General features: G+C 38.6%; 1 protein-coding gene across 4 annotated transcripts in view; it reads left to right on the top strand.

Moving 5' to 3' along the window:
* Positions 1-12,776, top strand: part of UBE2W (ubiquitin conjugating enzyme E2 W) — a 29,497-nt gene extending 16,721 nt beyond the window's left edge. For all 4 annotated transcript variants that reach the window (XM_075213660.1, XM_075213661.1, XM_075213662.1 and 1 more), the window contains exons 3-6: positions 2,606-2,708; positions 6,645-6,800; positions 8,544-8,619; positions 10,573-12,776. In XM_075213660.1, coding sequence (XP_075069761.1) covers positions 2,606-2,708; positions 6,645-6,800; positions 8,544-8,619; positions 10,573-10,586 — 349 coding nt within the window. In that variant the 3' untranslated portion in view covers positions 10,587-12,776. The remainder of the gene's footprint in view (positions 1-2,605; positions 2,709-6,644; positions 6,801-8,543; positions 8,620-10,572) is intronic.
* Positions 12,777-24,012: the final 11,236 nt, after the last annotated feature.

The following is a 24,012-nucleotide window of genomic DNA, read 5'->3' as shown; positions in this document are numbered from 1 at the left end:
AAATGTATAGCTCATAAATTGGCTGAATTTTTATATAAACTTTCCCCTTCAATAACGTTTTACATTAATGACTTGATATGTATGTTGGGAATATAAGAATATACTGTTTCATTGTCTTGCACTTATTGGCACACAAAGGGCACGGAAACGCCAGTGTCTTTAAAATCCTGTGTGTGCCCTGAAGTTCAGTTTAGCATAGGGATCAGCGATCCCTTATTTAGGTTGGTGTTTTTTTTGTCTAAAAGTGTAACATTTTCAATATGCTTGTACATCTGAGCCTTAAGCCAGTCTTGTCTAATGTAAATATTATGCAATACATGTATAGTTTGTTGTATTTTACTGAAGGTTTACAAATGTCACTAACTTAAAGCAAACACAAACAAATGTAAAGAGATATACAGAGCCATTGTTTTTGGCTGTGCCCCATAACCACCTTACCTCCTTCAAAATAATTTCTGTCAGTCTTATGTTTGTTATAATCCTCTCACAATGTTAAAGTTGCTGGTGGTGTGGCCTTGTCGCAGGGGCCATGGCTTGACATTATTGGAGCATATGATCTCATTAGGCTGGTTATCAAAAGCCTATGATGCAGCTTGTCAAAAGTGATCACGCTTGCGTGCACTCCAGTGAACCCCATGATCTGCAACCCCCTCTATTTACCTCTGTTCACTTGGGGTGAACAGAGGTAAATAGAGCATGTAGCATAAAAAGGCATCTTGATCCCAGTAGGAAAGGGCCTTTAGGAATGTGACCTGGCTTGAAACTAAAGAGAACATGTAACAGGGAGAAAGGCTCCTTAAGCTTCCTCATACACCAGAGGGGTAGCATTACATTGTCTAGCATAGGTAGCAATACTAGGTATTTTTCATTGTCTGGCTGAAAAAAAGCATTTTGCATTGCAGGGAAATTCTTATATATGTACTCGGAGCTTTTCCACTATGTCCAATTTTGCAAGTACCATATGAACGTAAAATATAACTAGTGAATAAACATTAAAAGTATATAAGCTTATAAGGCATTTTGCATTTTCATATGCCATTATTTCTGATACTTGGTTTTCTAATTAAAAGTCCATAGAACACTTTTATATACTGAATAATACTGACAACTGGCTAAAAACAAGGGTTTAAACTGGTATACAATTGCTTTTATTTAAGACACAGGAAAGGTAACCTAAAACTCTTTCCATGACCTTGTTATAACACTGGAAACACAAAGCTTAATGTTGCTTCCCTGGAGGACTTGCTGGAAGCAGCTAAAAGTACTTTTGCTAGGCCCGTAGCAACTCCTCACCTTGTCAGACTGTCACTTTCCCTGATTTACACTGGTGACCAATATCCATACAAAATATACTGTAGGCGTTGTCCTACTCTTTAGTGTCTCCCAGGTGACCAGATAAACAGCCACACCAAAAACCAAGTCTTAACTACCATCAATCTCCTGGTCCATTGTACATCTGACAACCGCTGACCAAATTGGTCTCAAAATCACCTTGTGGGTGAGGCTCCACTATCCTAATTGCCCTAATTTTAATATTCTCTGCCGATTAGTAGAATCTGCCAAAAACTACTATTGTAGTCAACAGCCAACGTCACTAATATATGTTATGGGATCCAGTTGTTTGACCAGACTGTTGTATGGCTCAATTTGGTCAGCCATGTGTGATTCTTATTGAACAGTTGCCGATCAAACGATTGCATATCACCGTGCCTCCGGCTTAACTGAAATGCTATTCGACAAAACGGAGATGTTCTTATCTGTCAACTTGCCCACAGTAAAAAAACAAGCAAAAAAAAACTGTTCTTCCTTTACCTGATTTCAGTTTTACAATGTAAATTTAGAGCATAGATTTTTTTTTTTTTGTTAGTGAGATGGGGGATTACAAATAAAGAATGAAGTGTAGTAGTCACACGAGTTCATTTTTGTTTTTAGCCACTTTTTGGTAAGAAGGTGTAAACTTGCCCCCCTACTGTAAAATGAATAGGATGTTAGGAGTTACCTCTGTGCTCCATAACCTATAGCTGAAATGAATCTATTGCTTTGATGTGTGGTCACAGAACTACTTATTGCCATATAATATATTTTACACTAGGGTATATATGCATAGCTCTCATTATTATGCAAAATTCAAGCTAATACCCAACATGTACTTCGTTTAGCCCTCATGTCCCCCAGAATAGGAAATTATTGGAACTAAGTTCAATAATTCTTTCAAGAAGCTTTTGGAGGTGAGACGTCGGCCGGAAAATTGAACATCCTCTGTTCTCTCTTTCTTTATGATGACACCATAACATAGACAGTGGTTTGTGAAATAAATTTACTCCTCACTTTACTCTGTGACTCGGGTACTTTGTTGACACATAAATATCATATTTTCAGGGAAAAGTGCTACCTCTGGTAAGACTTCCCCCACCTTGTTACCTTGGGATATTACTTTAATGTAAGCCACGTTGATCCTGCCTTTTAAAACAAGTCCTAAACATGTTGTTTTTAAACTAAAATTGTAAAAACGCTTTTTAACGTTAAAACCAGTTTAATTTTCCTGCATTTTTACTGTATATATTTGGATGGTAAAATTGAACTCCTCTTGTTTGTCACTTTTCAGGTGGATTGTAGATATGGAAGGAGCCCCAGGAACGTTATATGAAGGAGAAAAGTTCCAGCTTTTATTTAAGTTTGGCAGTCGATATCCTTTTGATTCACCTCAGGTAACCTCTCCCAATAGCACATTATTTAACATACTTAGTCGTACTAAATAACAAATACCTAGAGATAACAAAATGCTTATATCTTATATACTTGCCCAAATAACCCTGTTTTGTTTTTTTGTGATATCTCAGTGTCTTGAAGGCTTTATCACTATAAATTGCAAGTATTCCCTTGGTATTTTTCATGGGGGCACCTTGAGACTTTTGGGGGATTTTGATGGTGTAAAATTAATTTTAGTTGCATTCTTACGGTGTATAGTATAAATATATTAGCTTAAATATTGTATATTTAATTTAATATTATATTAAAACATATTAAGTAATGCAAAGCTATCCGCCCTGTGTCCCCCACACTCTTGTGTTTCTTCACCTCACCCTTATTGACTTCCTTGTGACCCTTCAGCATTCCCTTATCTGTTATCAGTCCTCTCTGCCTAGCTGCCCCTATCCTCATACATCATACCACTTTCATACTGCCGCCCCTGCAATATCCCGGGTTTTTCAAGCCGGGTTTTTGCAGGGTCTCGGAGCGTCCCAGCTCAGAAACACCATTCATACTGCACCTCGGACCCGGGAATTTCCCGGGTTGACCCCATTCATACTGCACAAGTCTGTGCCCTGGCAATTTGTGGGAGTCATCACCAGAGCAGTTTTCATTGGCTGAAAAATGGTGATGTCATTGAAAGGTGACTGGTTAATGCTGGAACACAGCATTTATATGTCTCATAATCTGGGGATGTGATGATTCACTCAATCAATATAATAATGTGTATAGTATTTGGGATCTAAGTACCTTTCTTCATCACTCAGCGACTGAACTTATCATTCGGATTCCTGCACAATATTTACAAAAAGGTATGGTAAGAAGGTGTGACCAATGTGTAGACTGCAGCAGAACATACTCTCAGGCCAGCCTTCCAACACGCCTTGACAATTCATTTTGGCAAGATATTGTGATTTAAAGGTGCAGGGATAATAACTATTGGTGCTTAGAATTTAATTTTACTCTATGGTAATAAAACGAGGCAGCAACTTGACATGTACATTGAGCTTTCTTCTTTGTGACCCCTCTGTGGCTGAAGAATGAGCATTATACAGCTGCAGGGACTGGCTAAATGACCTTTAATTGTTGATGACCTTTATATACTACATATATTCCAAATTTAGTGTACTTGTAGCTCTATTCTGGTTGATGTTCTTAATTTTCTCACAATCCAAACCCAATTACTACATTTTACTCTTTCCCCTTTTAATAAAGAAAACTGAGAGGTCACCTTCAGTTCCAAAAAAATGTATGTACACAGCACAGTAGAATCACTGTGAGATATGCTGCACACAGGTCTGTACTATAAAACATACCCCTCACCATTGCCCCACAGTTCTTCATGATTCACTGACAGGCAGACAGCCAATCATCTTGTTTTCTGTGCAACCCGAGTTGCAGCATTCATAGTGCAGGCAACCCGGGTCCGACTTGGGAATTACCTCTCGATAAATCCCGGGTTGAAGACTCGGGTTTTTAGACCCGGGATTTTGAACTTGTACCATTCATACTGCACCAAGACCCGGGTCGTGTGAGCTCACCCCGGGAAAAACCTGGGATTTTGGTGCAGTATGAATGGGGTATAAGTCACACATGACTTCTGTAAAATTAAGGTAAGTAACTCTTTCATTCTCTTGGGTGACTGCCTGCTCTCTCCTACCTGTTCTTGCAGCTTTCACTACCTGCAGCTGCTCGTGACTTAAACTCAGTTGATGCTTATCCAGATCCTGGAATGTTGGGGCCTATTTGTGGAAAAAAGACAGATACATAAAATATAGAAAGCTCCAACAAGCCCCAGTGTTAAATCAATAACACCCATGTTTAATTATTAAGCCTCCCTACCTGCAACCTGCCCTAACTATTTAAATTAAGCTAATAGTATTCACACTTAAATTGCCCAATTTTCCCCATCCAAATATCCCTAGTAATAAATTAATTACATTTACATTTAATAAATATACCCATTTCCCACAACTATCCCTGACATTAAATAATTTGTATTTACATTTAATAAATAGCCCTCCTTCTCCCCAAACTCAGCCCCACATTCATTTAATAGTATTTTTAGCATTTATTTACCCTGTAAGGGGCAAAATCCAGTAAAGACATATATATTCTTGAATTTGGTAACTATGTTGGTTACAAAATGTAACGCTACATTACAATTCTTTAATCTGAAAAAAAACTATGCTCACATCTGCCTGAAGGATGAATACTTTTATCATGCAGAAATTTTTGTTTTTGATTGAAAAACAATTTAATTGTCTGTAAAACGAGCCAACTACTTATCAGTTATTGTATTAATGTACTTGCTTTAATATAGTGAATTCTGCTGCTGATTACTTAAGTGGTCATATTTTAGTACAAGCCATTTCGGTTACTTATTTAGTGTGGGTTACCAGAGGCAGATAAAGAATTAGGCCAATAACTACATGGCATACAGTACACATGCCTTTGTTGTGCGCTGCTTATCTACTAGAGCAGGGAAATGTTATTTAAATATTAACCTTTATACAGGAAAACTTCTCAATTGGATGTTGTGCAGGCGTATAGATATTTAGTTTCAGTAATATCCGGGAACTGCATTCTGTGCAGAATTTTCTCTCATATGCCTGTTTATATCATTTTTTTTGTAATGTCCATAAGACAGTTATATTTGTTATCTCTATATACAGTACAGTACTGCCTCCTTTGACGGATCACATGATTGCAGCAAATGCTCAGATTGTAGAACTAAGTACATATTGCCAACTACAAACCAGATTCATTCATTGGATTTGTTTTCCTGAAATAGGCAGCAGATGGTTTGAAATGTTAAATATAATTATTTTTTTTTTAACTTATTTTTTTAATGCATTTGTTTGGTTACTGCTATAAAATACATTCATTATATGTTTATCCCGGTGTTTGTAACCTTCATTTCATGGCTGTGATCTTTCTTAACATAAACTTTGAAAAGCAGGAAGCACAAGTAGTGAAGAACGGTATGGGCATCCAAGTAGTGCTAAAGTTGGTAATGTACTCACTGGATATTTGGTATTATGTACCAGAGCAAGCTGTAGGTAAGCCTGAATCTCTTAATACGCAAATCTTAGGAGCCTCTGCTCCATCATTATAATGTTCCTAGCATCAGATGTTCCCTAGTCATGAGGACACCCTGAAGATTATATTGACCAAGGGGTACCCAACTTGCTGTGGTAAATCTGTTCCAGATACTCCATTGAGTATATTTCCTTCTTCATTATAGCTTGACTGCTCATAGCATTCTGCAGTTTTAAACTCCTAGGAACTGGCAAAGCACAACAAGACCAATGTCTTGCAGCAAAGTCAACGCTATATATATTCGCCTTCAAGACACTGAGATATCCAATATATTTAATGATTATATTTTTGGATCAATTATATCATTTTCTATATACAAATATGTTGCTTTTATATACCTTTTTAATAGATCATGTTTGAATTACATGGTACTGTAAGCTCAGAAATCTGCTCACATGAGTTTTAAACATTAACTTTTACTTCCTTTAAGTTTGCATAAATCTATACCTCTCAATATTGTACAATCCAAAACCAACATCCTTTGCAATCCTTGGGAGAGCTATTGTTAGTTTTTTGGGGGGTTTGTTTTGTGAGTATTTGTTTTTTTCTTTGGTTTATTTTGTTGTTGTTGCATATCTTTGCTTTTACTATTTGCCGCAATTGTTCACAAGTAGCCCATGGACAACATCTAGTTTTTTTTATCACTTTAAACCAGGAACGTTTATTACTTTCAGAAAGTGTATTGGTAAGGGGTTGCATTACAGTATTCTTCTTAGTAGTGATTATTCACTATTATCACTTGTAAAGACTTTTTCTAAAATCTTTAACGTGGAAATTTATTTTTCTTGCAGGTTATGTTCACCGGTGAGAATATCCCTGTCCATCCTCATGTTTATAGCAACGGTCATATCTGTTTATCTATCTTAACGGAAGATTGGTCACCCGCGCTGTCTGTGCAATCTGTTTGTCTTAGCATTATCAGCATGTTGTCCAGCTGCAAGGAAAAGGTAACAGCCACATCCGGTCTACATCACCATTTAGTCCTTTATGTAGTTTTCTTTGGCTTGTATGGATCTCTCTCTGATGTGTAGTGTTGGTAGAAATTCAGCATTTGGAAGTGTACCATATTATAATGGATAAGGTATATGTGTCATTAAGTAGAGAACTGTCAATGCTAGTATACGCACACAGCTTCTGCCACTATATATTTGTGGGGTGTACTCGGCTGCCCCTCTAGTAGTTTTTCCCTAGAAATAACTACACCAACATAAAAATGTTTGCTAGCTTTTTATACTTGATATTACGGGACAGTACATCACATTGTCCACCTGCTATTCCACAGATTTGGTTTATTTTAAGCAAGCCACGAGTTGGCTATCTAAGACATCATCTGTGTTCATGGCATGGCTTCTCGTTATAGGTGGTGTCACATATGCAGTGTGAATGCCAGAGCTTTTCCACCTAAGACTATGTACTAGTGTTCATAGGGCTCACATCGCTCTGTGCTGACACATTAAAGTGAATGGGTAATGCTCTTCCCCTGTCATACTGGAGTGCTTGCACGCAGCATCTTCTGACTGTAAGCTCCACTTGCGATGGGATGAACTTTCCCCTTTCACTTCATGAGCACAGAGTGATTTCAGAGCAATGCAGCAGTGATGGGTTGGAAAAACTCTTGCATTCAAATCACCTGTATGACACCGCCCAATGGTAAGAGAAGCTTCTAAATGCATAACAGTATATTTAATCTGCACAGAGATTAAATATCATTACATTTCTAGCACGGACATATAGCCTAGTTTTTCAAAACATAGACTCCACATATGGCAGGTTAACCTTTATCACTTTGCACTCTGCACTCTGAAGTATTGTTTTGGGTAATTCTATATTAGATCATGGCATTACATTGACTCCTATAATGATATAATCCATTTTTAAGTTCTAAAACTGTACTACAATCTCACCCTATGTAACTGGGAGCTGCCAGGCTAATCTCTCAGAGACCTGGGCTGCATGTGCCGGGAGTATAGACATTGCCTTGTCCATTTCAATGTTTTGATTTGTTTTCAGATAAATATTTAAAACAGGAGGCATAAACTGAAGCTGATATCAGAAAATAATATATACACAATGCCCCCTGTGAGGGAGGAGAGATTTCTTAGATATGGCAGCTTTCAGTGAGCAGGAGCAAACAATGTACTCTTTATCAGTACTGGTTATTACTGTTTGGTTTTTTTGTTTTTATGTGAGGGCGGTGACTTTGTGTCTGATTTAGCCAATATGTGCATTCTAAAAACAGAGTGGCATTTCTGAAACCTGCTATGACAGAGAAAGATCGTGTGAACTAAAGCAAAATATCAGCAATTTGCTGCACTCGGAAAAGAACAAGTTCCAATTGCTATGGGCAATAACAACTTTATCATTTGCTCCCATTGAAGTCTGTTATCCGCCCCTATGCGTTGCACATGTTCTGGAAGAGTTTAGCTTTTCCAAGGAACATGACCACTTGCAAGCTTTGTTCCCCTGTAGGACTGTTTCCTCAAATCCATTCCTGATATGTTCTATAAAAGCAAACACACACACACACACACACACACACACACACACACACACCGTTATTAGGCATACATGGATTGGTGAGTGTTAATGTTGATTAGCTTTCAAATTTGCCGTATTGGTAATGATTTGGCTTAATATAATCTACTCCTTTTTAATTTGTGACGTTGGTTTTTATGTTCTTTTGCTTTTAGAGAAGACCTCCAGATAATTCCTTTTATGTAAGAACATGCAACAAAAATCCAAAGAAAACAAAATGGTGGTATCATGGTAAGTGTATAAAGTGCACTGAGCAGGATAATTACACCCACTCCCTTTGTTCATTACATTGCCAACACCACCTTTATTGTTTGCACTACATTTGCTTGAGTCATTAAGGAGTGCAAAGAAAAAAAGAGTAAGTTTTTCTCAAGGTCAAACCATGTTACAATACAAGGGGTGCAAATTAGTTTATTTTGCACATAAGTTAAATACTGGTTGTTTTTCATGTAGCACACAAAATACTTGATAGCTTTATTTGTTCACTGACATTTAAAGTTGATCTAGGGCATGCCCTACCCCTACTAATAAATCTGTCCTCACATTTTAAATTTATAACCCCCCCACCCCCCCCCCCCTCCAATGCAACATGGTTTTTCCCAGGTGAAAAGTTACTCTTTTTTTTTTTTTTTTATGCATTGCTCAATGTGTTTACCTTTGTGGTCATTTATTAATATGCATATTGGCATCATATTGTGAAGCCCTGTACTGTGAATGATTAGACATTCACATCATTCCCTGCCTCAGCAGAACTACAATATGAATTTCTTACATTGACACACACATGTATGTACACACACACTAGGGCCAGGTAAACTAACCAGCAAACATGGAGAGGGCATAGACTCCATACAGATTGAATTATTTATTTTGCGCTTGTTGTATTCAAAACTGACCCTTCGCATTTAATACAATTCAGATATTATACATTTATACTATTGAGCCTTTCATCGATGCCTACATTCTAAACAGGAATTGGTCATATGTTGAAGTGGTCTAATCACACCTGCCCGTGGGACAGACAAGGCCTTCTAGTTTGTACCCCAGCTTCCCTGATGGCTCCATTAACTCTTTTGGATCACATAGTTGTTTTGAATAGCACTCAGCCAGCGAACCCAAAATAACTTAAATATGTCTCTCTATGGAGATACTGAACAGCACTGTTATAATAAAGTTCCTAGAAAAAGTAAACGGTTAGGAAATAAAGGAAAAAAACTGTTTTTGGAATGATTTCGTGTTTTTAACTCCAAGATGTTGCAACAAGTTAATTTGGTAGGGCAATGTTCTGTAGATCTTTCGAGCTATTTGTGTTTACGCTGGCAGAGTGGAAAAACCTTTGTGTTTTTAAGTCATTCTTTCCTTAAAGGCTGACTCCATCCAATAAACTTACCAAAGTTTTTTTCGGTGGAAATGGATAAGTAAAACATAAATGCAAAACAATACTTACCTGCATACAATCAAGGCAGCGCATTGTCCAGCTGAAAATGTCAGGAGATGGGGGGGACTTATGGTGTGGATTGCCACAACACAGGTAAGTAATGCTTCAATATTTTGCATTTATGTTTTACTTATTGAACCCTGCGTGAATTTGAATTATATTGTTAATTTGTCTGTTAAACAACATATTAATAACAACACTTTGATTAAATAAGGTGCACATAAATACTCCACTTCAAGCATACCATGCTTTTGTAGTATAAAACCACCTAGTAGAGATCCTTACTATTATTCTCTTTTATTTATAATATTTATTTATATAGCGCTGCAAATCCTGCAGCGCTGTACATAGAACTCGCTCACGTCAGTCCCTGCCAAATGAAGCTTACAGTCTAAATTCCCTAACATATACACACACACACACACAGACAGAATAGGGTCAATTTAATAGCAGCCAATTAACTTACTAGTATGTTTTTGGAGTGTGGGTGGAAACCGGAGCACCCGGAGGAAACCCACGCAAACACGGGAAGGACATACAAATTCCACACAGATAAGGCCATGATTGGGAATTGATTTCACGACCCCAGTGTTGTGAGGCAGAAGTGCTAACAACTAAGCCACCGTGCTGCCCATATGCTACAAAATGTCCGCACTCCATACTATGTACTTCCATATTAAGCTGCTTTCATGTTTATCACAAGGTCTAATATGCATTTCATCTTTTTCTTTTTTCTTTCTTTAAAGATGACACATGTTGATGCCACTTGCAAGCGCCTCTAGAAGAAGATTATCCTGCTGAATAAACAAGCACTTTGGTCATTTAAGTCTTTGAACTTTAACCTTTGACTAGAGGTGACTGTATTAAAAGAAGACTACTTCCTTTTTACTGCATTTTTACTAGTGTGCATTGTGGCGCATGTTGATAGCTGTCTCAGCACATGCAGCTGACATGCTTTATTAGTCATACTGGATTAATGCAGGCGTCAGGACAAAATTCCAATTTTTTTTTTTTCTTTTGTTCTTTCCAAGATTTCCCAGGTCCTCATGTGTTGTGCAATAACAATGATAAATGCATGATAGGGCCTACTGGATATATCTACCAAATGCATTTGGATAATAAGGAACACTTCCACCATTACATTGCCACCCATGACATCAGGATACTATGCATTGTGATCATGAAAATGGCGGCATGGCTAAACATGCTCGACCTGAAGGACTGCGAAACAGGAACTGTATTTATTCACTTGTTTCCTATGTCAGGTTGTTTGCAAATGTCTTCTGATGAGTGCAAGGGACAGGTACAAAAAAAACTCAAACCAATGTGGTAACATACATAAATTGTATATAGCTAATGATAGAGTTTAGAGTACTGTATGTGTGTGAGACATGCTAGGTTATAGGTGACTTGATGTGTACCTAAACACAGTAGAGGAAGCCATTTTGTGGGCCGAAACCAAACTTCAGCCTACCAATTCACTAGGAACTAGTGACGTTCCTGAGAAGTAAAACAGAGTGCTTCATGCCTCTGTGATGTCACTAGATCCTAGTACAGGAACAGGATGCATTCTCTTGAATATTGGTACACCCCACAAAATGGCTGCCTCCACTGCACAGAAGCGATGGCTACATTTCATATCAGAACGGGTGGTGATATGAGTGAGTTGCAGTCTTTAGATAGACCTGAGTATCACATAATAGCTTTTTATTTCAGTCAATGCTCTTTGTTTTGTTTTGTTTTTCCTCGCGATCAGCATGAGCCCTGCTCAGTCTAATGTATTTGTTTGAAAACACATTTTGTCACTTTTTGTTTGTTTATTTTGTTGTCATGCTGTCTTGTTTAGTTAATACAAAAGTTTATTTAGACCGAGAAACCTGGTTTCTTCTCATATATTTTATTCATGTTTTTCTTGTTGCCTGCAACCAACATTAGCAAACACAAAGTAGTGTAGACAGTATGTTTACTGTACAACAAGTAAAAATATATTTTCTTAGACCATGCTGATTATTAAACACTCCTCTTTCCCAAAAGCTAAATATTTCTTTATTTTTTACAATATTGTAGTTGAATCTTTTCATAAAAAAGCCTCTAAATATTATTCTCTTTATTTCCTATATTGTTTTATTTTGAATGGTAATAGAGCAGATCATTCTTTAAAACAAAGCAAATACCTACGGGGGAGGGTAGAGCTATTTTTCATGTCCATCAGGGAGGTATACCTTAGCACCCCCTATTGCTGCCTGAGATTGCTGGGTTTCGTAGCTCAACAGTATCTTTAAAAGCCAATGGGGGTCTTGGGCTGCTTCCGCTATATTAGAAGTAGGCAACCTATGGGCTATCCAGCTGCTGTGGAACTAAGAGTACCAGCATGCCTTTCCAGCAAAAAGCTGCCGGGTCAAGCTGAGACTTGTAGTTCTACATCTGCTGGAGGGCTACAGGGTACTCCACTCTGCACTATGATAACTTAGTTGTTTGCTTTGTGGAGAACTGTAATAGTCAATATTTTATTTTCGTCAATAATCAAAGTATTGTAGTTTTGTTCCCAAAGAATATCCGTCGCACTCAGTGATCCTCAAATAGGTGGCTGGGTTATGTAGAAATAAATGAAAAAAAATAGCTTCTGTAGAAATACAATGTACTTGAAGAAAAAAACAATTAAAATATATATTCACAGACCTCTGAATGTTATACACTGAGCCTTGTGCTATTGATTTAAATTGAATTCCTAACCGTTTGAATTTAGACACTGTGACCAGTTTTCCAGTGAAATTCTTGACCTTTTTTGGAAATTGCTGAGCTGCGTTAGGGCTTTGCATTAAAGATATAAAACGAGTTGGTAGCTTTGAAGCCTTTGACACCAGACAAAGCATTATTGCTTTAACTCTTCGAACTGTTACTGGGTTTTGTGGATTATTCTGAGTCAAATAAATTCTTTTTCCTTATCTTATCCTTGTTTTGTGTATTATTAATACTCTCCACACACTTTTTCCTTCTGATATATACATATACGATGTAAAAAGATAGAGGCTGAGATCAAAAGTATTACTTTTTATACAAGATAACTTGTGTTTTAGGTTTAGTGCACTATAAAAGGGGAACTCGCCCCACCCCCACCCTCAGATCCCCGAAGACCCATATGGATTAGAAATTATTCTGCAGTTGTTCAATTGGCTCTATCAACAACTGTGCTCATGATTGACAGCCACTGAGGAAATACCCCATTACTGGCGCCAATGAGAGTGAGATCCATGTAGGCACACAGGCAGCAGTGGCAGATGTCCTAAGGTAAGATAATGTTCAGTACAAGAATTCAACCTAACTGTAGTCTGCAGCCCACTACGCCTCTGCTTCTTTCACCCCGGCTCCTCTAATCTCCCTTCTGCTGATACGGGATATGATTTTAGGAGAATGGAAAGGGTCCAAATATCTACAGATGCATCAGCCAACTTTGATGACCCAGTCGACTACTTCACATGGACACGGCCAGGCCATTTTCCTTGTTGACAGATTAAATGTGTGTATAGAAAGACAGTCCTTGTAGACTTTGTTTCTGCTTAGTCAAAAATAAAATACTTTTGATATTGGGCTTTTTAATTTTTTTATAGTAATCAACTTCACCTATACAATAGGAAAAACTGACACTTTGAGCGACCCTAACATTCAGCAAGAAATGTATATTTTAAGTGGAAAAAAAAAAAGACTAATGCAATTTTTTATAAATAATGTAAGAACTCCGCAGTTGACATAGTGCAGGCTACAGGTCATTACATCTCTGTGCTGTACCACTTATGCTGACCGGTACAACAGTGGATGTTCTATTGTATTATGCCGCATGGAATCTAATATATAAAAGCCTAGCGGCGTGTGTTGGTGTGTGTGTGTGTGGAAAAAACTACCGGGTGACAGAGTGCTCAAGCTGCAGGGCCACCTGCTGAGCGGAGTTATATACTACACTGACCTACTAAATTCTTAGCATTATCTTCTAATATATAAAAGCCTAGCGGCGTGTGTTAGTGTGTATGTGTGTGGAAAAAACTATTTTCTCAGAAAGGGCTCATCCAATTGACCTGAAATTTGGTATACTGACATTATTTGACAAAAAAATTATAATCGTGAAGTCAGTTAACTTCCATCATCCTCCCTTCCCCCCCGTGGGAGGGATAGTAAAGGCTAAATTTACGAGTTGAGGGCTCAAACTCATTTTTGTGAGGTAATTTTACCTCATGAACACACATGCTGTGTTTGTGTGTGTGGAAAAAACTACCGGGTGACAGAGTGCTCAAGCTGCAGCGCCACCTGCTGGGCGGAGTTATATACTACACTGACCTACTAAATTCTTAGCATTATTTAATATATAAAAGCCTAGCGGCGTGTGTGTGTGTGTGGCAATGAAGATGACAAGAACCTTTTTAACACCTTAAGTAGCTTGATTTGACTAGAATGCATGAGTATCATGCACGGGTTAACTTGTTAGATATAAGAAGCCACACCTCTTGTTGAGCCCTGTACAGAGATTGACTGGAAGAGCAAGCACAGATTGAATAGAAATACATTACTAAAGATTGCAGTAGTCGGTAATAACATTGTGACACTGAACATGCTGGACAGATTTAATATAAATGTATAAATAATTTATTTTGGATATATTGTGTGGTTCATGATAATATACACTAGTGGATATACTTGGTCTTGAAAACCCTAGTTCATAAAATAGACATACAGTACATATATTTAAGCCATCCCTGCATCATTATTACATGTCTATGTCAGACTGGTATCATGTGCAAGAGAGTAAGACTAAAATTGCATAATGACAATTCCTAAATAGTATTATGACTATTAAAACCAATGGTGATACATGAAAGAAAACTATTTTTCTCCATGGTATGATTTTGAAAATAGAAGGCTTTTGCTTGTATACAAAACTCAATCAGACCAGGTAACTTCAAGAGCATTGTAGGTATGTACCAGTTACTTCTATTTAATGGTGGAGAACCTGTTGACTTATTACTGCTGTGCCCATAGCTAATCAGTGAATCATATTTTATTATGCCACATTTACAAAGAACATTCAAACATATTTATTGGCAATACTTTATTTTGTGGTGTTGTTGAAGGGGGGGGGAAAAATCACTGAAAAAACACAATGATTTACATGAGAAAATTAAAGGTTTTGAAAAACAGGTCTATCAAGTTCTAGTTGGAAAGAAACACAAAACAAAAACAAGCAGTGCAGCGGTTTCGCTTTGGAGGGAAAGGAATATCTTTCTGAGACCACAAATTACAGTCTGATACGTTTCCTGGGTCAATCGCACCTCATATTGTCCTCTAATAGTTAGAATTATATCTAACACTTCTTGTAATAGGCCCCTAGGCATTGAGCTAGGGAATTTGTTTTCACTACCTAATAACTACAGCGTAACTACCCTTACAGTAAAGAACCCTTTTCTATACGCATGGTGAAATTCTTTCTGATATAAATATACATGTTAAGTAGGTCAACTGTTGGGTCCTTTTATAAATGAGTGTCTCTGAACCCTCTCAATTTCTTCATTATTTTTTTTATCTCAATACATTGAGTTTCCCAGAACTGTATAAAAGGTGTGATTTGACTTATACATTTTGTAATAGGACGTTTGGTACCACATGCATTTATTCTCCTTTTTTATGCATCCTTGGATTGTATTTGTTTTTGCTATCATTTGTTAACTGGTATTCCCATCTCTGTTTTCCCCAATTGTATTCCATTTAAAGTGAAGTAGCATAATTTCAGTGGCCTAGGTGCATAACACTACATTTTATCTACATTAAATTTCATCTGCCATTTTGCAGACCATTCTGTCTAAATCTTTCTGCTGTAAATTACTATAATGCTATGTGTCAATAACCATACATAGCTTGGTGTCGTCAGCAAATATGGACACCTTACTTTGTAGGCCCTATACAATTGCATGAATATTAAAAAAGGCAGTGCCTAACTCTGTTACGCCACTAATACCTTTAGCCCAGTCTGAATAGGTTTCATTTATAACTACCTTTTTGTCTCAACCCTCAACCAGTTCTCTAACAATGTACATACTTTTTTTTTTCCATAGACAAAGTAATCTCATGTTATGTACCAATCTTATGTGGAACAGTATCAAGCTTCTGCAAAATCCAAACATATCTCCTCAATTGCACTTGTTTCAGTTTGAAACTTATTCACCTTACTACCGGTATTAAACCATGCAGACTCTATCAGATAAATTTCTGTAGTATGTTTCAGATTCTCATTCCTCTGAGACCTTTTAAATAATATAGGAAGTCGAGCTTACCAGTCTACAATTTTAGGATTCTGATTTTGTAACTTATTTTATTTTTTTTAAAATTTGGAACTACTTCTGACTTTTGCAAATCTTTTCACTGACCCAGTTATAAGTGAGTCCATAAATATTTTGGGTAGTGGCCTATTGATTTCTGAATTTAGTTCCCTTCGCACGCATGGGTGGATGCTATCAGAGCCAGATGCAGTCTCTGTGTTGATCAATTTTTATTTATTTTTTAACTGCCTCCTCCTGTGTATTTTTTCCGCTTGAATGCAGATGAAAAGCAACTATTCAAAAGATCTAGTTTCTCTATACAATATTTTTTTCATCTTTCAGTGGCTGTTGGTAGTCTTATTTTTCTTGCCATTTGTGTGCTTTTTACATATTTTGCTCTATTGCTTTTATTTCTGTATTTTCCTTAATTGTGAGCTGGATCACACACCTAGCACTTCATTTTCCTCTGAAGAAATTGCCAATAGGGTGATGAAACGCGTCAGGAGGGAGACGCTATTCGGGTGTACCCAGATGATCAATTCATTCATTTAATTACTCTCATGCAAATAATTGAATTCATGACCGGAACTCATACAATCTCTTAGATGGCGTGTTGGACCTTCTAACCTCCAGACCATAGGTGACCATTGTATACAGCACGCTTCAAGTTGCTCTGCGATCCTATCATCTTCACAGGTAGATAATCTATTTGCTGATTGTTTTAACATCTTTGACCTGACCACTTCAGGTGGCTGAGCAGATATATTACAAGTTGGGTAAATTCATCTTTTCACCTGTGTCCACCACACAGGAATTGGATTAATACAGTGTGGTGTGAACATTACCGCAGTAGGAAGGTGCATCATGGCGGGTCATCTGGTAGTATATATTTTGGTCTGACTTTATACTAATGCTAAAAGAGTTATATATTCAATCTCAAGCATGGATTTATTGCGAGTACTGTGTCATATAAACTGTTATAGATATGACAATTAGCTGACAAGCTCTTGATCAATTTTACGGTACCGGAACAGTGACATTGAACAATACAAGTCTATATATTTGGAATACCAGCAACTTTTTTTTCATTGACTTTAATAACAAATTATTTTTCATTTTTTATTTTTTTCCTTTATGTAAAATTGTATCATTGTTATGCACTGTGCATGTTTGTATAAATTATCTACATGTTTTAGCATCGTGTTGGATGGTGGTCTACTTCAGTCAGTCTCAGCGCTGTAATTTTCTTTAAATAGGGGACTTAATAGTCAATACAGAAATAAAAATTAGTGTGAATAATTGCAAATCCTTTTCTCACCTCGTTTCACTGTCAGTGCTTCTTAATTGCTTGCACCTTATTCCTAGAAATAATTTTGCTATACAGTATGTGCTTGCTGCAGTCCGTTTCTCATTGGGTCTTTTGTGCTTTCAAACTTCAACCCCTTTCTGAGCTGATTAAATGTCATAAACGGCAGCTGTAGATAGTCTTTTTCCTGCAATCACTCTTACATTAATTTAGCACTTTGAGACTGCTGTATCTTAAGTCTTAAGTTTTAGAGAACCCTTGAAACTGTAAACATAGGATAATTCAGTATGTGCCAAAGCGATGTGTGTAATGAGGATGATATATATTTCTCCTTAATCTACAATGGGGTTGTATGAGGGCGCATGGAGTTGGCACTTAAATAGTTAACAACTAAGTTTGCTGACTCCTCCCCTCTGCAATCCCACAGACCTCAGTTTTGTTTAAGAGTCCACATGGAGTTGGGCTGTGTTTAGTACTGCTTGGCAGTACGTGCTGTTTAGTTTAGGTTTTATTATTTTTCTTGTTTTATTCTAGTAATGTTAGGTGAGGATAAGTGTTGATTAAAATTATTTTCCTCTTAAGTTTATAATGGAACTATTCGAAAAGAAACTTCTTCACCGCACCAAGTTAAACCCCCAATATAGATATTCGAAAGAGTCTTGTTATTTCATTTGGGGGAGGTGCTCCTACACATTGTAAAATTGTCATCCAAAAGATGGGGGAAATAGAAGGGGGAAAGGGATATGTGTATTCAGGGCACTCTAATTACTATATGTAATATGATAAGTTTCTGTTAAGATTTATATCTTTATTTCATAAATTCATTAGCGAAATATTAAAAACATTGTGTAATGGAACATACTAACCTATAACATAGAATAAACATACTGTTAAAAAGTAGTAATGATACTACTATGCTGTCTCACTGTTTTCCAATTGATGTATATTCTAATGTTCACATATACTATGTACATCTGTTATTTCTCAACATAAATAAACATTAGAGTCCCGTTAAGTATAGGTTTATTTATGTTGAGCAATAACAGATGTACATAGTATATGTGAACATTAGAATATACATACGTTGTTATCAATAGTCAATTGGAAAACAGTGAGACAGCATAGTAGTATCATTACTACTTTTTAACAGTATGTTTATTCTATGTTATAGGTTAGTATGTTCCATTACACAATGTTTTTAATATTTCGCTAATGAATTTATGAAATAAAGATATAAATCTTAACAGAAACTTATCATATTACATATAGTAATTAGAGTGCCCTGAATACACATTTTCTTTATCCCTTTCCCCCATCTTTTGGATTATAATGGAACTATGTTTCATTTTTATTTAAAAAGAAAAAAGACCAACAGAAGAATCTTTAGACTGCGGGCAGTGACAGCGCTAAGCGGCTGTCACTGCTCTGTCCCAACGGGTTCGTCGCTGCCACGGACAGAGAGCGAATGTTGGAAGATGCCAAGTCCCCCCCTGAGGCGGAGGGGGGGACTTGGATCTCATAGAGCCCTAGGAAGGATTCTGAATGGGCATTGATACAGGAACACAATGCAGTGTGGCAGCCTGAGCTGATAGAGGCTTCCTATGGGTGTTTGAACCATCAGACAGCGGGGCGTGAGTGAGAGATTCTCCGGCTGTCAGTGGTACGCTCCGAGGCGGGAGATATTCGCACCTTTTCTGGTCATTGCAGTCGGACTTCAGAGGCACCTCAGCGACTTCTACTGCTGCTGGCTTCTCCTCATAACTCCTCCTTGTGTCAGCTAAGTACCCCATAGGGGATATATATTAAAATAAAAAAACAAACAAAAAACAAAAACACCAGTGTTGGGAGTGTAAAGGAGACCCCCCCTGCAAATTGGTACACTCCAAAGGCGGGAAAATTCAGCTAGAGTTTACCTCAGAGGACTCCTGACTGAGATAATGGAGAATCTATCTGCTGCTGCTTCACTTCATTGACAATTGCATTAAGTATCCTAGTGGTGGAAGTTGTTGATGATGTAAGTCTGCAGAGTTTTTTAATATATATATATGTGTGTTTGTTTAGGTATATTTATGTGTTTACTAAGCACATATAGGTTTATAACTAGACTCTATCTGCACTTAGGTGATTTTATACAATATCTTCCACTTTAACATTATTATTACCACAGATATTTATATTACTGGTTTGAGGCTATTAGCCAGAACTAGTAATTATTTTACTGTATTTTTTTTATTTATTTTTTTTTCTCTGTGAAAGTTGCCTAATATGGATTTCTTTAATGAAAAGAAAAAAAAAATGTCCGATAAGAATTTTATACCTGTTCAAAATGCTCTGTCAAATTACCTGTGGGGCAATCAGACCAGGGGGCTGTTTGTGCTCAGTGTGACACTGTCCTCAGCAGCTAAGTACCCCACTGGGGAATAACTAGTTAATGAGGTTTCTTGTGGCAATAGAGAGAAAACTGTTAGTGTGTGTGTATATGTATATGTATGTATATATATTTCTACCTACAGTTTAGAGTTTTATTATAGAAGGATCTAAAGTTAATGGAGACAGTATTTTACATGAGTGTTCAGTCAATGATTATGAGACATAATTTTATTCAAATTTTCAAATTTCCATACTGTTTTGAGGCATAAGCCAGGATCAAAACAAAAGTGATTATACTATTACCTCTGTGGTCTGATTGTTTATGGCCTGTCTGTTTCTTTTTAAATAATAACATATAAAAACTGAGGAGGAGCATGTCATTTTCCTATAGGACTGCTCCCGCTTTACAAATTGGTCTGTTCCTTTAAGCCAATTCACAGAACTGGACAGTAGACAATTGAGGTAACTCCTGAGCAGTTTTACTTCACAAGCACTGATCAGCAGTATATACTGTGTGTGACTGACAGGCTGCTCTCTATCAGCAGTATATACTGTGTGTGACTGACAGGCTGCTCTCTATCAGCAGTATATACTGTGTGTGACTGACAGGCTGCTCTCTATCAGCAGTATATACTGTGTGTGACTGACAGGCTGCTCTCTATCAGCAGTATATACTGTGTGTGACTGACAGGCTGCTCTCTATCAGCAGTATATACTGTGTGTGACTGACGGGCTGCTCTGTATCAGCAGTATATACTGTGTGTGTGACTGACAGGCTGCTCTCTATCAGCAGTATATACTGTGTGTGACTGACAGGCTGCTCTCTATCAGCAGTATATACTGTGTGTGACTGACAGGCTGCTCTCTATCAGCAGTATATACTGTGTGTGACTGACAGGCTGCTCTCTATCAGCAGTATATACTGTGTGTGACTGACGGGCTGCTCTCTATCAGCAGTATATACTGTGTGTGACTGACGGGCTGCTCTGTATCAGCAGTATATACTGTGTGTGACTGACAGGCTGCTCTCTATCAGCAGTATATACTGTGTGTGACTGACAGGCTGCTCTCTATCAGCAGTATATACTGTGTGTGACTGACAGGCTGCTCTCTATCAGCAGTATATACTGTGTGTGACTGACGGGCTGCTCTCTATCAGCAGTATATACTGTGTGTGACTGACGGGCTGCTCTCTATCAGCAGTATATACTGTGTGTGACTGACGGGCTGCTCTCTATCAGCAGTATATACTATGTGTGATTGACAGGCTGCTCTCTATCAGCAGTATATACTGTGTGTGAATGACAGGCTGCTCTCTATCAGCAGTATATACTGTGTGTGATTGACAGGCTGCTCTCTATCAGCAGTATATATTAGGGATGAGCGCACTCGGATTTATGAAATCCGAGCCCACCCGAACGTTGCGGATCCGAGTCGGATCCGAGACAGATCCGGGTATTGGCGCCAAATTCAAATGTGAAACTGAGGCTCTGACTCATAATCCCGTTGTCGGATCTCGCGATACTCGGATCCTATAAATTCCCCGCTAGTCGCCGCCATCTTCACTCGGGCATTGATCAGGGTAGAGGGAGGGTGTCTTAGGTGGTCCTCTGTCCTGGTAGATCTCGTGCTGTGCTGTTTTAGTTCTGTGCTGTGCTGTGCTGTTTAGTTCTGTGCTGTGCTGTGCTGTGCTGTGCTCTGCAGTATCAGTCCAGTGGTGCTGTGTGCTGTGCTCTGTCCTTCTGAGGTCAGTGGTGCTGCTGGGTCCTGTGCTGTGTCCTGTTCAGTCCAGTGGTGCTGTGTCCTGTGCTCTGTCCTGCTGAGTTCCGTAGTGCTGCTGGGTCCTGTGCCGTGTCCTGTTCAGTCCAGTGGTGCTGTGTCCTGTGCTCTGTGCTTCTAAGGGCATAGTTATTTCCCCATTATTCCCAAGTTTTTAAAAAATAAAAAAAAGTAAAAAAAAATAAAAAATTAAAAAAAAAAAAAATATATATAATAATTATAACCAAATTTGCAAAACCAATCCAGCAGTATAAGTCCATTGGTACTGCAATATTACAAAGTTCACACATTCTGCAGTATCAGTCCAGTGGTGCTGTGTCCTGTGCTCTGTCCTGCTGAGGTCCGTAGTGCTGCTGGGTCCTGTGCCGTGTCCTGTTCAGTCCAGTGGTGCTGTGTCCTGTGCTCTGTGCTTCTAAGGGCATAGTTATTTCCCCATTATTCCCAAGTTTTTAAAAAATAAAAAAAAGTAAAAAAAAAAAAAAAATTAAAAAAAAAAAAAAATATATAATAATTATAACCAAATTTGCAAAACCAATCCAGCAGTATAAGTCCATTGGTACTGCAATATTACCAAGTTCACACATTCTGCAGTATCTTGTGCTACATATAATGGAGACCAAAAATTTGGAGGATAAAGTAGGGAAAGATCAAGACCCACTTCCTCCTAATGCTGAAGCTGCTGCCACTAGTCATGACATAGACGATGAAATGCCATCAACGTCATCTTCCAAGCCCGATGCCCAATCTCGTAGTACCGGGCATGTAAAATCCAAAAAGCCCAAGTTAAGAAAAAGTAGCAAAAAGAGAAACTTAAAATCATCTGAGGAGAAACGTAAAGTTGCCAATATGCCATTTACGACACGGAGTGGCAAGGAACGGCTTAGGCCCTGGCCCGTGTTCATGACTAGTGGTTCAGCTTCACCCACGGATCTTAGCCCTCCTCCTCCTCCCCCCCCCCCTACAAAAAATTGAAGAGAGTTATGCTGTCAGCAACAAAACAGCAAACAACTCTGCCTTCTAAAGAGAAATTATCACAAATCCACAAGGCGAGTCCAAGGATGTTGGTGGTTGTCAAGCCTGACCTTCCCATCACTGTACGGGAAGAGGTGGCTCGGGAGGAGGCTATTGATGATGTAGCTGGCGCTGTGGAGGAACTTGATGATGAGGATGGTGATGTGGTTATTGTAAATGAGGCACCAGGGGGGGAAACAGCTGATGTCCATGGGATGAAAAAGCCCATCGTCATGCACCTCTTCGGTCTGGAGTTATTTTTATCCAAATCCAGACAACCAATGTATGGCCATATGTAGCTTATGTAAAGCTCAAATAAGCAGGGGTAAGGATCTTGCCCACCTAGGAACATCCTCCCTTATACGTCACCTGAATAACCTTCATAGTTCAGTGGTTAGTTCAGGAACTGGGGCTAGGACCCTCATCGGTACAGGGACACCTAAATCCCGTGGTCCAGTTGGATACACACCAGCAACACCCTCCTCATCAACTTCCTCCACAATCTCCATCAGATTCAGTCCTGCAGCCCAAGTCAGCAGCCAGACTGAGTCCTCCTCAATACGGGATTCATCCGAGGAATCCTGCAGCGGTACGCCTACTACTGCCACTGCTGCTGTTGCTGCTGTTAGTCGGTCATCTTCCCAGAGGGGAAGTCGTAAGACCGCTAAGTCTTTCACAAAACAATTGACCGTCCAACAGTCGTTTGCCATGACCACAAAATACGATAGTAGTCACCCTATTGCAAAGCGTATAACTGCGGCTGTAACTGCAATGTTGGTGTTAGACGTGCGCCCGGTGTCCGCCATCAGTGGAGTGGGATTTAGAGGGTTGATGGAGGTATTGTGTCCCCGGTACCAAATCCCCTCGAGATTCCACTTCACTAGGCAGGCGATACCAAAAATGTACAGAGAAGTACGATCAAGTGTCCTTAGCGCTCTTAAAAATGCGGTTGTACCCACTGTCCACTTAACCACGGACATGTGGACAAGTGGTTCTGGGCAAACGAAGGACTATATGACTGTGACAGCCCACTGGGTAGATGCATCCCCTTCCGCAGCAACAGCTGCATCAGTAGCAGCATCTACAAAATGGCGGCTCATGCAAAGGCAGGCAACATTGTGTATTACAGGCTTTAATAAGAGGCACAACGCTGACAACATATTAGAGAAAATGAGGGAAATTATCTCCCAGTGGCTTACCCCACTTAGACTCTCATGGGGATTTGTGGTGTCAGACAATGCCAGTAACATTGTGCGGGCATTAAATATGGGCAATTTCCAGCACGTCCCATGTTTTGCCCACACCATTAATTTGGTGGTGCAGCATTACCTCAAGAGTGACAGGGGTGTGCAGGAGATGCTTGCGGTGGCGCGCAAAATTGCTGGACACTTTCGGCATTCAGCCAGTGCCTACCGCAG

Source organism: Mixophyes fleayi, chromosome 5, assembly GCF_038048845.1.
Source record: "Mixophyes fleayi isolate aMixFle1 chromosome 5, aMixFle1.hap1, whole genome shotgun sequence".
NCBI lineage: Eukaryota > Metazoa > Chordata > Amphibia > Anura > Limnodynastidae > Mixophyes > Mixophyes fleayi.
The sequence above is the reverse complement of the archived record's forward strand: the minus strand, read 5'-3'. Positions and strand labels throughout refer to the sequence as shown.